Source organism: Serinus canaria, chromosome Z (genome assembly GCF_022539315.1).
Source record: "Serinus canaria isolate serCan28SL12 chromosome Z, serCan2020, whole genome shotgun sequence".
Taxonomy (NCBI): domain Eukaryota; kingdom Metazoa; phylum Chordata; class Aves; order Passeriformes; family Fringillidae; genus Serinus; species Serinus canaria.
The window spans coordinates 8115427-8130080 of NC_066343.1; the positions used below are offsets into that span (position 1 = coordinate 8115427).

Sequence of the window (14654 nt, forward strand, 5' to 3'; positions counted from 1 at the left end):
ACCAAGAAAAGGCCTGAAAAATATTGGTGAAAATTCTCTGTCCTGCAGGGCTAAGCACTGGTGGATAGGATGATTATGATCCCAAGGATCACCAGGAACATGGACTATTTTGTTTGAATGTGGAAGAGTCTTTGACCGGTATCCAGAGGGATACCAATCTGTCCAGCCAGCACCAGTTTTAACCTTCCAAGCACACCTGCAATGAAAGTAACTCCAATCCATCCTAAGAAGTGACTTTTCTCTCTTCAAGGTTCTGGCAGTTTGGTCTGCAAGTCACCAGTTTCACACACATGGGATGTGAGGCACATCAGTGTCGAAGAACCCCTCGTACTCAGCCACATGCATCTGAGACCATCGGGGGGTTTGGATGAGCAACAATAAGCCAATGTGAGTAACAGCTCTGGAGTAGTAAGGGCTGTAGGGCTTGTTTTCATAAGTGGCTCTGTCTGAGAGCTGCCTTCCATCCTAAGTTCCCTGCCTTCAACACACATGGGACAGTCTATCAGACACTGCCATGGATCTTCACAGCCCTGGATGTGACTTGCCGCAGACGCAGTGACTTCTGCTGCTTCAGTGACAGTGAAGCCAAAGGTGCATTTTTTGGTTGTTCACCTCCCATCCCAGACTCTAGCAAACACTGCTCCTGCAGGTCCAATGGTTGCCCAGCCCCTAGGCATAGCCTGAGTGTAGCAGTGCCCCAGTTGTTCAACCACCATGGCCCTGCACACCCTCTGGAGCTGGAAGGGAAACCCAGCTGGCATGCCTGGTGCTGTTGGTAACATGCTCTGAGCTGAGCCAAAAGCCTTCCCCTCTGGGAGGCTGGAGAGCCTCCTGCCGTCTCCTCTTATTGTACAGCCTACAGAGGAACACTTTGCTCACTCCAAAATTACCTGAGTGATTACTCTTGCTGGTTCAAGAGCCCAGGCACAGAGTAAGAATCACACAGAGATTTTAGGCTACCCTAATCCCTAAAATCAGGGACAGTTGCTGTTAACCATTAGCAAAATGCAGTGCTACCTCATTGCTGTGCGTCCAACAGGCTCAGTCTGACAGGCAAGCCCAGCTCTTCCTTCTATGCTGCTTTTGTCCAGTGCCACATCAGGAGATCAGCTCAGGTTTCATCACCAGCCTCCAGCTTTTCATTTCCAAGGGAGCACAAGCTAAGGCATCCAAAAAACAGAGCACAGGCACACTTGCTCTTGCCCAATATGTTGTGCAATGTCCTGCTCAGCGCAGTTGGTCAGAGAAAAAAACTTCATCATGATCAGTATCCTACCACAGCATGTGGCACTCTGATTCTGGAATCTTGAGGGGTCAGAAACAGAGGACTTTGGCTACTGGACTGTGTCTCCTGCACAGTGCTGTGGCAAAACAGGAGCTTGTACAGAGGGTGTGGGTCCGTGTTGTCCTCAGTTGCATCCTTACTGATCCAGACATCCCAAAATCAGACAAACCCACTGCAAAGGGTTTAAACAAAGTAAAGCAATCTTCAGGAGTGTGGTCCTAGCTGACTAGAAAGACAGTTTTACCGTACACAAGAATAATTCAAGAGAGTCCATGAAATCACTGGCCAGGATGAACACTTGGAAAGATGTCTTTATACAAACTCCTAGGCAGGATCCTATCTGACCTACGTTATTTACTAAAAGTAAAAAATTTTAAGCCATAGTCAATGGTGTTAAAGCAGATCCCTTCAGCAGGTCATCATTCCACTTATGTTTACACAAGTGTAGTCTTGTGTTATCTGTTGACAGCACCACAACTGCTATCCTGGCTTGGACAGATAGTTTTCTTCCAGGTTAACTGACATCAGGTTAAAGAGCCTCAGCCTCATGAGCTATATTTCCTGAAGAATACTGGAAAGCTTCACAAAGACAATGAAAACCATTCTCATGGGTAGCCTAAAATTAAATGCTATATACTTTGTATCCCAGCCAAACTCAAGCCATTGAAAGCAGAGAAAACTTCTCTGGTTGAATTGGCCACTCTTGAATGAGTAAAGGCAGAAGTTAACAGCTGATCAGACCTTGAAATGTGCATGCCATGTCCAGCTGGGGTTTTGAGGATATTCTTTGGGAGCTGCCCTCTTGGGGTGCCCAGTTTTCTGGCCCATGTCCCCTCATGGCCAATCCAGCTGCACAGACGTCCCTGGGGATGGCAGGCAGCACCTTGAGGGAAAACATCTCACAGGCCAGTGAAGAGCCAGGTGGTACTGCTGTCCTCACCTGTCACAGCACCAGGAGCTCAGTGTGAGGCAGGCAGTGAGGGTGGTCATCAGAGATCCCAGTCCCCACTAGCATCAGCACTAGCACTAGCCATGGCAGCTCAGCTCAGGCAGGAGGAAAAACACACAGGAGGAATCCCGTGGCACCAAACAATTTCACCCTGAGTCATGGAGCAGTGTGTGGGTCCCATCAGAGCTGGATGCAGTGCTTTCTGAGGTTTTGGGGTAAATGGGTTCTTTTGGGGGTCAGAGCCTTTATTTTCACACTCCCTCTTCCTCTACATCTGTTCTGACTCAGCACAGCTACAAAATGCCCAGTATTTCTCCCATGCATTCCAAAGGCCTTACGTTTATTTCTCTAAAGTTAGATTTTGCCAGTTTGCCTTTCAGCTGTGCAATCAAATAAGCTTGTATTTAAAGTGAAAAATGAAATCACTCACTCTTCCTGTCACCATGCCCCCATTCAGAACAGACTAGTCCATCCTTCTCTCATTTTTCCTTTCTAATTCATACTATCATCAATTTATTTCCTGACAGTCATTTCTAGTGCCTACTTGTTCTCTAATCTTTCCACAGAATCCCACAGAGGAATTGAATCTAATCCTAACTGAGAGGCCCCAAGCCCTGCCCTTGCATGATGCCTTGCCAGAACTGGCAGACATGGCCCAGCGATGGCGCAGCCAAACCCTCCCAGCCCGAGCACAGTGATCACATCTGCATCAAACAGAACCCACAGTGAGCAGGATTGAGACAAATGCTACAAGCCAACAAAAAATGACTTTTTTTCCTTCATTAGACCGTGTTGCTGTTATCTGCCCTTAGCATGCACATGTTGAGTTGATCCTATGCTGGTGTGCATCAGTATGTGCCAACAGCCTGAGCCCTAGACATGCACGTTTGCCTCTCATGCGCTCATGCATGTGCATCCATGTGCATCCCTGCACTGTACTGTTTGCAGGTCATTTGCAGAACAATATGGGGGAAAAAAGAAAGGAAAAAGATGTTCCTTCTCTCAGCTCTTTGTCTGCATATCAGATGGAGATACCTACTTCAGCCACTAAGCCAGACCACACAAGTGGCCAGGGTTTATGTCCTCTTCCCAGCACATTCCTCCAGGAACTTGGCGACTGTTCTCACTCTTGCTGTGGTTGAGGTGGGACTGAGTTATTCCCCACAGCAAAGCTGGTCATGTCTCTGACACCAAGAGAGGTGTGCATGCCACCAGGGTGATGCAGGATGCAAGAACATGAAGACACGGCAAAGCTGCAGCAGATAACTGACTTCTGCCCCTGCTTCTGTTGACCATTCTAAAGGACCATGGCTTGTTTATCTTCTCTTCCCCAGCAGCCATGGGGCACAGAATCTGGGACTGCCCCAGAGAGGAGGGAGCACAGTCCCCCTTCTGCACTGGTTTCACAACAGCTGGGGCAGAAGAGGCTAGGTGTCTGGTGCAGAGGTGAGAAGCATTAAAGCAAGGGCTGAGCAGACAGCAGGGTAATGGTGAGTAGCTGGTGTTCTGCTGGGGCCAGACAACCAATTCCCAGTCTCTGCATGATTATGGTTCTGCCTTTCCCTCAAGACACCACCACACACCCCTCCCTGCTGCTCCATACATACAGGACAAAGACTGGGGGCTAAAAACCAAAGCTTTCTCCCTGTTCTCATCTCTCTCTTTTTACTCTCCCCCAAATAAAATTTTTCAACCCAATTATCCTTTCCTCCACTTGCAAATCATGGCATTTCTCCTTTTAGCTCCTCTTTCACAGGTCTCAGACTTGTGTGATTGCTATGGTGCAATCTTCCTTGCCGGCACAGGGAATTAATTGAACGTAGGTGCTGCTAAGTGCTTACAGTATTACACTTTCATCTCAGTGAAAGGAGCAGGACTTTGTAAAACAAACTGTGTCAGGTAATGTACCAGTCCTGATTAATTTTGTCAAGGTTTCTGCTCTGAGGCCGATACTGCCAGAGCTTGTTCTCAGGAGAGAATTACGAAATGCACTCACGTATACTCCTGAGAGGAGTGGAAGCATCCTGGATATAGTTCAAATTAACCTATTCTCCACTGCGTGTGCCCAGGCTCATCACACAGCACCTTCTGGGTGTGCGGGGAGACTTGGGGCAGGTTCAAAGGCCCTGCCACAGACTCCTACTTGCCCTAAACTACCAGCAGGATTAGCAGGCACTGGGGAGAAGGAATTGTAGGATCAGGCTACAAAGGTAGAGCTGTGGATAAGAGGGATCTCTGTAAGGCACAAGAGACATCTGAGCCATAGGCTGTGGTTGATTGCAGACACATTCTTGATCATATCACACCACGGTACTTGGACCGGCCTATGGTCAGACAGGGGATTCCCCCTCCAGAAAAATCCAGCCCCCCCCCAGTTCTGTGACCAGACTGAACTGAAATGGTAAGTTCATCTTTAGGACTTGCTGCAGAACAAAAACTCACATTTCATTTTTGGTTTTTTTTTTTTTAAATGAAGAGGACAAAAATAAGGAAGAGGACAAAAATAAGGAAGCCAAGATTACATATTTTACATTTTCCAACAGAAAAAAAAAATCAACATTGACATTATAGCATGAAACACTTCAATTTCAAGAAAGCTACAGTTTCTGGAAAAATATGATAGCCTCTGATTCTTTTTTCCCTTGCCTCATTTAAACATATGTTCACAGCATGCTGCTGGGTAAATACTGCTGAAGAAATCCCCTCCAGCCAGAGAATGAGCTTTGCTGTAAGGAGTACACTATCCCCGTAACTGCTCATATGTCAAAAATGAGTTGCAATTTGCCCCCAGAATCCATGATCCAAAAAGGAAATGAGAAAAAGAGGATGAATGTAGAAAAAAAATATGGCACAGGTAAAAGATCTTGTCTCATGACTAGCCTCTGTATAAAGCCTTCTGCTGACCCAGGCCTACCCATCTTCAGCATCTTCAGCATCTTCAGAGCATCACAGGGACGTACCTTGCCCAGCACCATTTACAGCATGCTCAGAGCTGGTACAGGTCCACTGCCTCCAATAAAGAGCTGAGCAGGCCATGGCTGCACAGATGCTGACATAATGGAAGGGCCACTGCCCACACCTGTGGGGTTGCTCAGGAATGGCTTTGGGATGGCCCCAGATAGAGTGCACACCCTTCTAATGGAGGTGAATATCCACAGGCAGGAACACAGTAAACAGCCCAGGAGCCTCTCCAGAAGTCCTGTCTTCATGCAGAAGAGCAGGGTAAGAGCTGGGTTGTCATTTACTTTTAGTATCATGCCAATTTTATTTAACAGTTCAGAAGGATTTTTTTTTAAGTTTTTTTTTTGTTATTGTTTTACACAAAACCTGGCTTTGCAGGCCTATCCATGATGCAGAGCATTGCTGAAGCAGCTTTCCTGATTCAAAAGGAGTTGCAAAATGAGAAATGAAGAAACCATGGTGTGTGCTCTTGCCTCTGGCAAAAGGATCTTCCCCACGCTGCTCAACCAAAATTCTGCCAGCACCACTGGCTGTGGCCATGGAAACAGTGGGTTTAAGCACGGGGACTCCCCTGGCTTTGTGCAGCTATGCCCATCCATATTAGCTGAAGATCTGTCTGCTGATTTATGATGGAAGCGCTAACAAACCCTTAAATGTGGCACAGCAAATAACAGCATTATACCAGCACCATGGCATGAGAGGCTGAGGCTGTCTATTGCTCCCGAAGGATTTGTTTAAGGACAAGAACCATGATGAATACAGCCTGGGTGGTTCAATTACATGGGGACTCAATTACTTAAAACAAAGAAACTGGATGAAAAAAGTATGACAAAAATTCAAAATTATTTCGCTGCTGGAGGTCACATATAACAGCCCTGTCATCCATAAATCTGGAAATCTCTAAGGCATGCTACTCCTATGTTGAGAGATGACAATTAATTGGTATTTTACTTACCTCATCCATGCAAATTATGCAGGGAAAAATTCTAATTACTGCATGCTACATGTATATAAGGTCAAAGTGGGCCAGCTTTTGACGGGGTGTAAAATGGATTATGTTTATCCTTCACGTGAGGGCCATGATCCTGCAGGAGTTACAGGGCTTCTGTCTCCCATTGCTCATAAGGACCATGCTGGCATCAGTGAGGCTGTACCAGTGGTCCCTTGCTGAGGAGAGATGGAGTGGGCATACACACAACTGGGAAGCAAACACAACATGAGATCAGGGAGAAATGCAAAGCACACGCACAAGCAAGCAGCAATGTCATAGGAAGCAGTGGAGCTTACAATTGGCTGCAGGCAAACTGGCACCACAAGTTTTGTCTGAACGGGGTCCCTCACCCTCAGAAAACATGGTGACCCTGCTTTCCAGCAATACCCTATGTCTCTGGAGGGATTTTTATCAGAAGCAGGAAGACAAGACATTTGGGCCAGGTCTTCTTGTTGGCAAAGTGAACCAAGAGCAATCATGCACCCCAATGAGGATCTGCAGTCCCATTCTGGGTCTAAACACGACTGAGGACAAGCTGGGACACACATTCTGCCCACCCCAGGGCTGGACAAACACTGCACACCTTGCACTGATCTCTCAAGACAGGGGTGAACACTTACCCAGGAGTCCAGGGTTGGGAAACCTCCAGGAGTCGTTGTATGTTGAATATTGTGGGTGGCTGTATGGGCTCCCAGAAAACTCGCTCCCTAAGTTAAAGAGACAAAGACAGAATAAAAGCTCATTTGATTTGAGATGACAGTTACCATTCTGAGGTAAAGGGGCTCTCCAGTGTGTGCTCTGCTCCACTGACAGCCACAGTTAAAGCACTGGTGGACACTCTGCCTTGAGGAAGGGGAATATGGAATACATTATTAAGTAAATGGGTGCAAAGATCTTTTACATGTCTTTTTTGTGCTGCAGCCCAGGCCTCCTGAACTTGCTGCAGGAGCAAGGAAATAAGGAGAGATGGAGAAGCCTCTGGGAAACACTGACGGGGCAGCAGGCCTGTGCCTCTCCAGCCCTACAGGACTCAGGTGAGAGGCACGATACAAGGACAGGGCTGTCCAGATACAGTCTCTGCTGCAGGAGAAGATGAACCAGACAATTTCTAGATACTGGATACCCTTCATGGAAAATCTGTCATGGTCCCAGATATTTCTCCAGCACTGTAACCCGAGGAGAGGGATGTTTGCTTCAGTTTCAGACAGATTTGAACCATCCAGACAAAGGCAAAAAAAGGCTTGAAAAATTACAGCTATTTATCTCCTCATCAGCTCCCATTCTTCCTATCTGTTTGTTCTCTTCACATGTCACCTGCTTCATACTTCAGCTGCAAGCTCTTCAGAACAGAGCTTTGCACCATGGGGCTCTGACCTGGCCCCTCCACCACACAAATGCCAACACTGCTGCTGTTTTATTAGGAAATATTTCTTGAATTACAGATTTCTTCCTCTCTCTCTTTGTTCCTCCTTCCCTTCTCCCTCTCCCACATGTAAATATATACAAGCACAGCACAGCAGGAGAAAGGGTATGTTTCCTAAGGCACGATTTGAGGGCTGACAGGCCACAGCAGATGCTTGCCACGACCTCTGCCTGCTTTGGTCCTTGGCATTGGCATAGCCATGACCCCATACCCAGGCTGCCATAACCCCAGCTAGGCAGTGGACCCCTTACAGCGTGTCCTGAGCATCTCGGGCTCAGCACCCTTGCCCCGTACAATCTATAGACCCAACCTGGAAACCACAAATGGGTCTCCTGGCCAGTGAGTGGCCATGGTTTAGGCCGTTTGCTGGCACACTGGCACCAGGGAATAGGGGATGATGCTCTGGTCACCAAAACATAGGGCCAAGTCCAGGATGGCTTGATCTCCATGTGATTCTGCTTCAGTAAACAAGCTGCCTCTCGGCCTGCATCACAAGAGTAACAGACTGAGAGTGCTGACAGCAGGACCAGCCCAACACTAGTCTGCTACAGGAAGTCTCTGTTAGCATCTCTTCCTTGTTTTTCTGCAGCCTTTTGGACCCATGACGCTTACTAGGATCAACCTACCCTCTCTCTCCAACACAGCTTCCACAGAGAGAAGGTCCTAAGTATGCAGCAGCAAGCGCTTCTACACTTAACACACCTTGCTCCGCCAACAACTCTCCACAAGCTCAGAATAAGGTTTTCCTTATTGACTCTAAGGAATGACATTACTTCACCCTGAGCCAGGAAAAATGGAGCTGCTTCAAACCTTTCTTCACAGGGAAGTACACAGGACCCACAGTTCTTCTCTGCTCCTGTCCCTATGGCTGATGGATGACTTCAATGCCTGATGGTTAGCTCTGTCAGAGTGCTCATTCTAAAAGAGTAAAGCATAGCAAAATTGACAATGCCCAAAGAGATGCGAGGAGCCACTCGACATACTGCAGCCAGTGGCAAGAGCATCTTCATTGCCTTCCTCTAGACAGGGATCCATCTCTCTCCTGCAGGACACAGCAGCTTCTCTTAGGTCCTTTCTGCCTCTGCATCAACACAATTGAGGCTGTTGTCTACCCAGAGTCCTCCCTTATTTTTTCCTGCTTCTATAGCTCCTGGGCATCCTGCTCATCTCTGGCCCAGCCTGTGTTTCTGGTATTTGCCCAAGCCTGCAAAGGCAGGGGTCTGTCTGGGAACTTCACTTGTGAGAGTCACAATGTTTCCCAGGCCTGAAGTCATGGTCACATTCTCCTCCAGTGTGTGGCACACTGAAATCCTTTCATTCTCTGGGTGCCTGTTCTACAAGAAGGCTATCACACACCACCTTCCCCAGGGACTGCATTTCTTCCTTTCAACAGGGAAGTGAGATTTTCAAAGGTTTAGCCCTGGTTTAGTTGCACAAAACATCTGTGCTTCCTGACTGACATGACACACAAATGCAGATGGGGAATGAGCCTTGCTGCTACATCGTTCCTGAGAGCTGTGCGGTGCATGGAACCAGGGACAGAGTGGATAGGACAGCAGATGTAGATTGCTGTTGTGGGCTTTTTGAACAGAGTGCACAGAAAAGCTTGTCCTGTCATTCCTGCACCAGGAGCACCCCAGGCTTGAAACAAAGCTCACAATGGGCTGTTTCATGCCTGCAAAAGCTTCATCCCAAGGGGAAGCATTCTCCCCTTGGACAACATGACACCTCATTTTCAGCTCTCTCAGCACTCTCCTTCTTTTCCTTGATCCCTTCCTCCCTCCTTCCATCCCTCTCTCCCTCCCCTCTCCTATTCTCCTGGAGCTGCACACACACAGTCCATTCCATGCTGATGCCGTGCATGCCATGAAGTGGGCAGCAGCACTTTCCAAACGTTTATCACTGCTGCAGCAGGGCTGTGGGTGGGAATGGGTTGACATTTCATTGTTTCATCCTCTCCTGTCTTGCCCTCCTCCCCCACCATCCTCACTGCCCTCCTCCCCACACTCACACACAGACACACATCGTGGACCCTCTCTGGGGGATGCTCCAGTGCCTGTCAGGCTGAGGCTTCCAATTCTCTGTTTTTTATGCCTCAGTGGTCAGGGTGTCAAGCTCCTGCAGTACAGACCAGCCAGAAGCCTGAGGAGTCACTGAGCACCATCAGCTCAGTGACAGTATTGCTCGCTTCTTAACATACTCTGCATATCCATCAGCCTTGCTGGAGCCTGGGGGGGAGGAGGGGGAAAAGAAAAAGAAAGAGAGAGAGAGAGAGAGAGAGAGAGAGAGAGAGAGAGAGAAAGAGGGAAAGAAGGAAAATGAAGGAAATATAGAAACATGTAAGAAGGGAGGGGAAAATGAGAAGTGGGAGAGAAAATCTCAAGCCTTGTTCTTGCCACTACAAGACTTGGGCAGACAAATGGTACAGCCCTAAGTGAAACTAAGGTAGATGAATGAACATTGCATGACTGCTTCACAAATTTCACCAGATATTCCAACGTCCATCAACTACACTTCTTGACAGCACTTCTTAGCAGACAGCCCTCGCCCCGTTCAGAACCAAACACCTCAGATCAGCCATCCAAGGATGCACGCACACGCTGTATGTTGGGCACACTGACTGCCACAACACGAGGGAAGGGTGGGAATCACACACATCCCTCCTTCATGTAATATGAAGTAAGCTTTCTCCTCTGCAGTTTTCACCTCACTGAAACATAGACACAAAACAAAGGATTCCTGTGAGAGTCAGCTCACCTTTTTGCCACAAACCTGACTCTACACTCCACATACAGCTTTAGCCCTAAAGGGGTCAGACCGTTCCATCATCCCCCCAGAAGTAGAGGTAAGGAGGGGAAAGAACAAAGACCGATTCCCAATAACACTGCTGCTACAAGACAGTGGCAAGCTCTGGGAGATGCATTCCACCCTGAGACAGTGGGACAGAGACAGACAGTCTGATGGTGGTGGATGGACCTTCTGCTGCTGCAGAACAGTACTGTCCACTCTGCTGCATTCTTTCTCTGGGGACCATCGACTCATCTTTACCAGTCTTCCTGATTTTAAGGTAAGCTTCCTGAAAGTTTTCCTTCTGATTTGCAGAGAAGCTGAAAAGCATGAGTGTAAAAATCTCAAGAATGAAGAGACAAATGAAAAAATGTCACCGTGTTTTTCATACTCCTGTGGCTTTAAAGAATTGCTACTGCAGGCACATCCTCGTACCAGTACTGGGAACGGGCCAGGAGGATAAAGGAAGACTTCCTGCCCTGCAGAAAGGCAGAAAGCATGACCAGTTCTGAGAGAGGACATGTTCGACCAAGGTGTGGAAACTTCCCAGGATGGGAAAAGCCTGACCACTGTCATTACACTACATCATTCAACATGTAGAGTACCTGGCTGCAGCCCTATGAAGCACAGCAGTCATGAGTCCTGGGACTGTGTGACAGCACCAGCAAAAACAGCAGATTAGTCACATGCTTTTGTCCAGCTGATGGTACTTTTGGATTGAAATGCAGAATTTGAGCAAATAGTCTGCAAAGGAGTTTCATATGCCACTCTAAGAATAACACTTAAGTTTCAAAAGACCTCATGAATTAGAAGCTCCAGAGCCAGTACAGTTCAACGGGAATGTTGGAGGTTAGGGCTTTTCCTTTTTTTTTCTTCTCTGAGGGAATTTTCTCCCATTTTTTTCCTCTGAGATGATAACTACAATACTTGAGAGACGAAAGATGTGGCCTGGAGGAGGAGGAGGGGGAAGGGTGCAGTTTACTACCATCTCTAAGCTGGGGGGCTTTCTCTTAGGAATTGCACAGATACTGCATGATTTTGCCTGGGGAGTGAGGGCCTTGGCTCGCTCACTCACTCTCAGGATCAGAGAAGGGACGCTCATGGTCTTGGTGCCAGGCTGCTGCTGTGGGGAGAATTTGCCACCACTGCAGAGTTCTGTTCTTGTAAGCCTTTGCTCATAGGGGCGGCGATTGAACTGGGACCTTTTCAACACTGGAAATGACCCTTCCCGTCCGCTCAGGTGCCTCAGGGGAAAATCCAGGACTCCACCCCATCCCCCCTCCAGAAGGAGCCTGGCTGCCACTGCCCAATCCCGCTGTTTTCTGCCACTGATTTGGGCTCTGTGCTACACCTTACCCAACACTCTGTGTCTGCTGAGACCCCCACAGCTCCCGGAATGGCTTCCAAGTTTGTGCTACACTTTGTTTTGCCACCCCAGATTTCCTCGCCCCTGCTGTTCCAGTGTGAGGTTCCTGCCACAGTGCATTTCACCAGCCAGTGAGGCACTAAGACTGGCTGCTCCCCATGCATTTGCCAAGGAAGCCCTTTTCTGGAGGCCCCTTTTTTGGAGGCCCCTTTTCTGGAGGCCCCTTTTCTGTCTCTGCCGCTGGCTCACCTGCCATTATCCCATGAGGGAGATGGGGCCGAGCTGGCGCCACAGCGCCCCCTGCAGGCGCGGGGGAATCACAGCACCCCCTGCCGGCCGTGCCCGGAACTGCACCGGAGGGGAAAGTGCCGAGAGAGGCTGGGGCTGGGGCTGGGAATGGGAATGGGAATGGGAATGGGAATGGGAATGGGGCTGGGAATGGGGCTGGGAGTGGGAATGGGAATGGGAATGGGAATGGGAATGGGAATGGGGCTGGGAATGGGAATGGGAATGGGAATGGGAATGGGGCTGGGAATGGGAATGGGAATGGGAATGGGAATGGGAATGGGGCTGGGAATGGGAATGGGAATGGGAATGGGAATGGGGCTGGGAATGGGAATGGGAATGGGAATGGGAATGGGAATGGGAATGGGAATGGGGCTGGGAATGGGAATGGGAATGGGAATGGGAATGGGAATGGGGCTGGGAATGGGAATGGGAATGGGAATGGGAATGGGGCTGGGAATGGGAATGGGAATGGGAATGGGAATGGGAATGCGGCTGGGAATGGGAATGGGAATGGAAATGGGAATGGGAATGCGGCTGGGAATGGGAATGGGAGTGGGAATGGGGCTGGGAATGGGAATGGGGCTGGGGCTGGGACTGGGACTGGGTATGCAGCTGGGACTGGGGCTGGGGATGGGAATGGGGCTGGGAATGGGGCTGGGGCTGGGGCTGGGGCTGGGGATGGGAATGGGGCTGGGAATGGGGCTGGGGCTGGGACTGGGCTTTGTCCGTTTGTTAGTGCTGCTGTTGTTTGTTTGCCTTGTTTTATTTGTTTATTTGTTTAAATAAAGAACTGTTATTCCTTTTCCCTTATCTTTGCCTGACAGCCCCCTCATTTCAAAGGCATAATAAGTTTAAAGGTAGGAGGTAATATTTTCCATTCCAAGGGAGGTTCCCACCTTCCTTGGCAGACACCTGTCTTTCAAGCCAAGACAGAGCCAGCTACATGCAGACAGACACAGGTTTGGACTTTTTGCTGAGTTTTTTCAGACACCAGGTTTTTGCACAAGCATTTGGGACACAGAGAAGCCATCTGGAACATGGGGGTAGATGTTTGTTATCCATGTAATGGTTACTAGTAATGCAGGTTATGCAACTGCATGAGATATAACATGAAGGTGATGCAATGGACTCTCCTCCCTGCCACAGCCATGTGACAGCTCCCAGCTGTCGCCCAACAGGGAGAGTGACCATGACCAGGCAGCCAGGCCATCCTTCCAGCCAGAGCTGTTGCAGCCGCTGTTTTATCCACTAGTGTCCACTGCTGGGCCTTTTTGTTAATCAAGCTCTGCATTTAGGACAAGGTGTTACGCAGCCCTTCCATTTGGCAAGAAATTAAAAGAAACCAGGAGAAATGGTATTCAATAAACACAACTGCTTAAGAGACAAGAACAGAAGATCAGGGGACAAAATGCAGAGTTAGGCCAGAGCAGCAATATCTTCAACATTCCTTCTGGGGGTTTGGGAATAAGTTCAAAAACTATCTGCTGTATTTGTCCCTAGGTTGGTTTCCTGCAGACAAACCCATCTCCTTGTGTGTCTAAACTCCTGGTGCCTCTACCTTTCCCTTCTGCTGAGGGATCTTACTTGTAACTTTTCAAAATCAACATTCTCATGTCTTCTATTTGTTTTCTATTGTTTTACTTTGAGGAAGTAATCACATGGATCATAAATTTCTTCAGCGAATTCCAAAAGCAATCATTACCCTGGTAAGCAAAGACATGCTTGAATGCATGGGGAGCAGGCATAAGCACTGCACTGAGCCATGTGTTCACACCCACACATCCCTGGCTGACTCTGTGAGGCAGCAGCTATCCAAATACAGCCTGGAAACCTGCTACATCAAGGTTCTGCTGGCCACAGGGCCAGTCACTGCCTGAGCTGGAGGATATAAATCAAAGCAGAAGCTCCCTGTCACCCTGGGCCAACACCACTCCAGAGACAGTTTCATGATCCAGCAGCTCAGGCAACATCACCCATAAAGTCAGAGGGACAAACAACTGTGGGGGACCCTGAAGGGCAGGAAAAGGGTCTGGGCTCTAAGCAGAGAACAATAGCATGGTTTTCCCTCAGTAAAATAAACTTTCCTCTCCACATCAAGACATTGCAGTGGTTTAGGGTGAGAGAGAATGAGGTTTTCAGTCCTGTGTGGGAAGCTGCTGCCTCTGAAGCTCACAGGAGTCATTCCATTTAGAAATTTTCCCCATGAGCAGGAGAGCTGGGAAAAACCTTTCAGTTGATACTACAGGTCACAAGAAAAAAAACGTTATTTCACATCACTAATATATTTTTGGCAATTCAGACAAAATACTTCATTGAGAGTCATGGATTTGGGTTTGGGGTTTTTCTCAATCAGTTGTTTTCCAATCAAATATTTTCCTTTTAAATTCAGAGAAAAACTAAATTTCAGATTTGAGTTCAGTGAGGGTAAAAAACCCAGAAAACTTAGTCCAACATCTCAGTAGTAAACTAACCATACCTTTGAAAGGAAGAAAGAATTGTACATTTGAAGAAAAGTCCACAGTAATTTTTATTGTTGGTTTCTGTTTTGATTGAATCTTGGACTTTCTTCTAACTTCAGCATTCATTAGCAAACAGCAGGATCAG

At 48.1% G+C, this 14654-nt stretch overlaps 1 protein-coding gene across 1 annotated transcript in view; it reads right to left on the reverse strand.

Moving 5' to 3' along the window:
- Positions 1–14654, reverse strand: part of PAX5 (paired box 5) — a 128175-nt gene that overhangs the window by 6537 nt on the left and 106984 nt on the right. The window contains exon 8 of the mRNA XM_050987256.1: positions 6807–6893. Coding sequence (XP_050843213.1) covers positions 6807–6893 — 87 coding nt within the window. The remainder of the gene's footprint in view (positions 1–6806; positions 6894–14654) is intronic.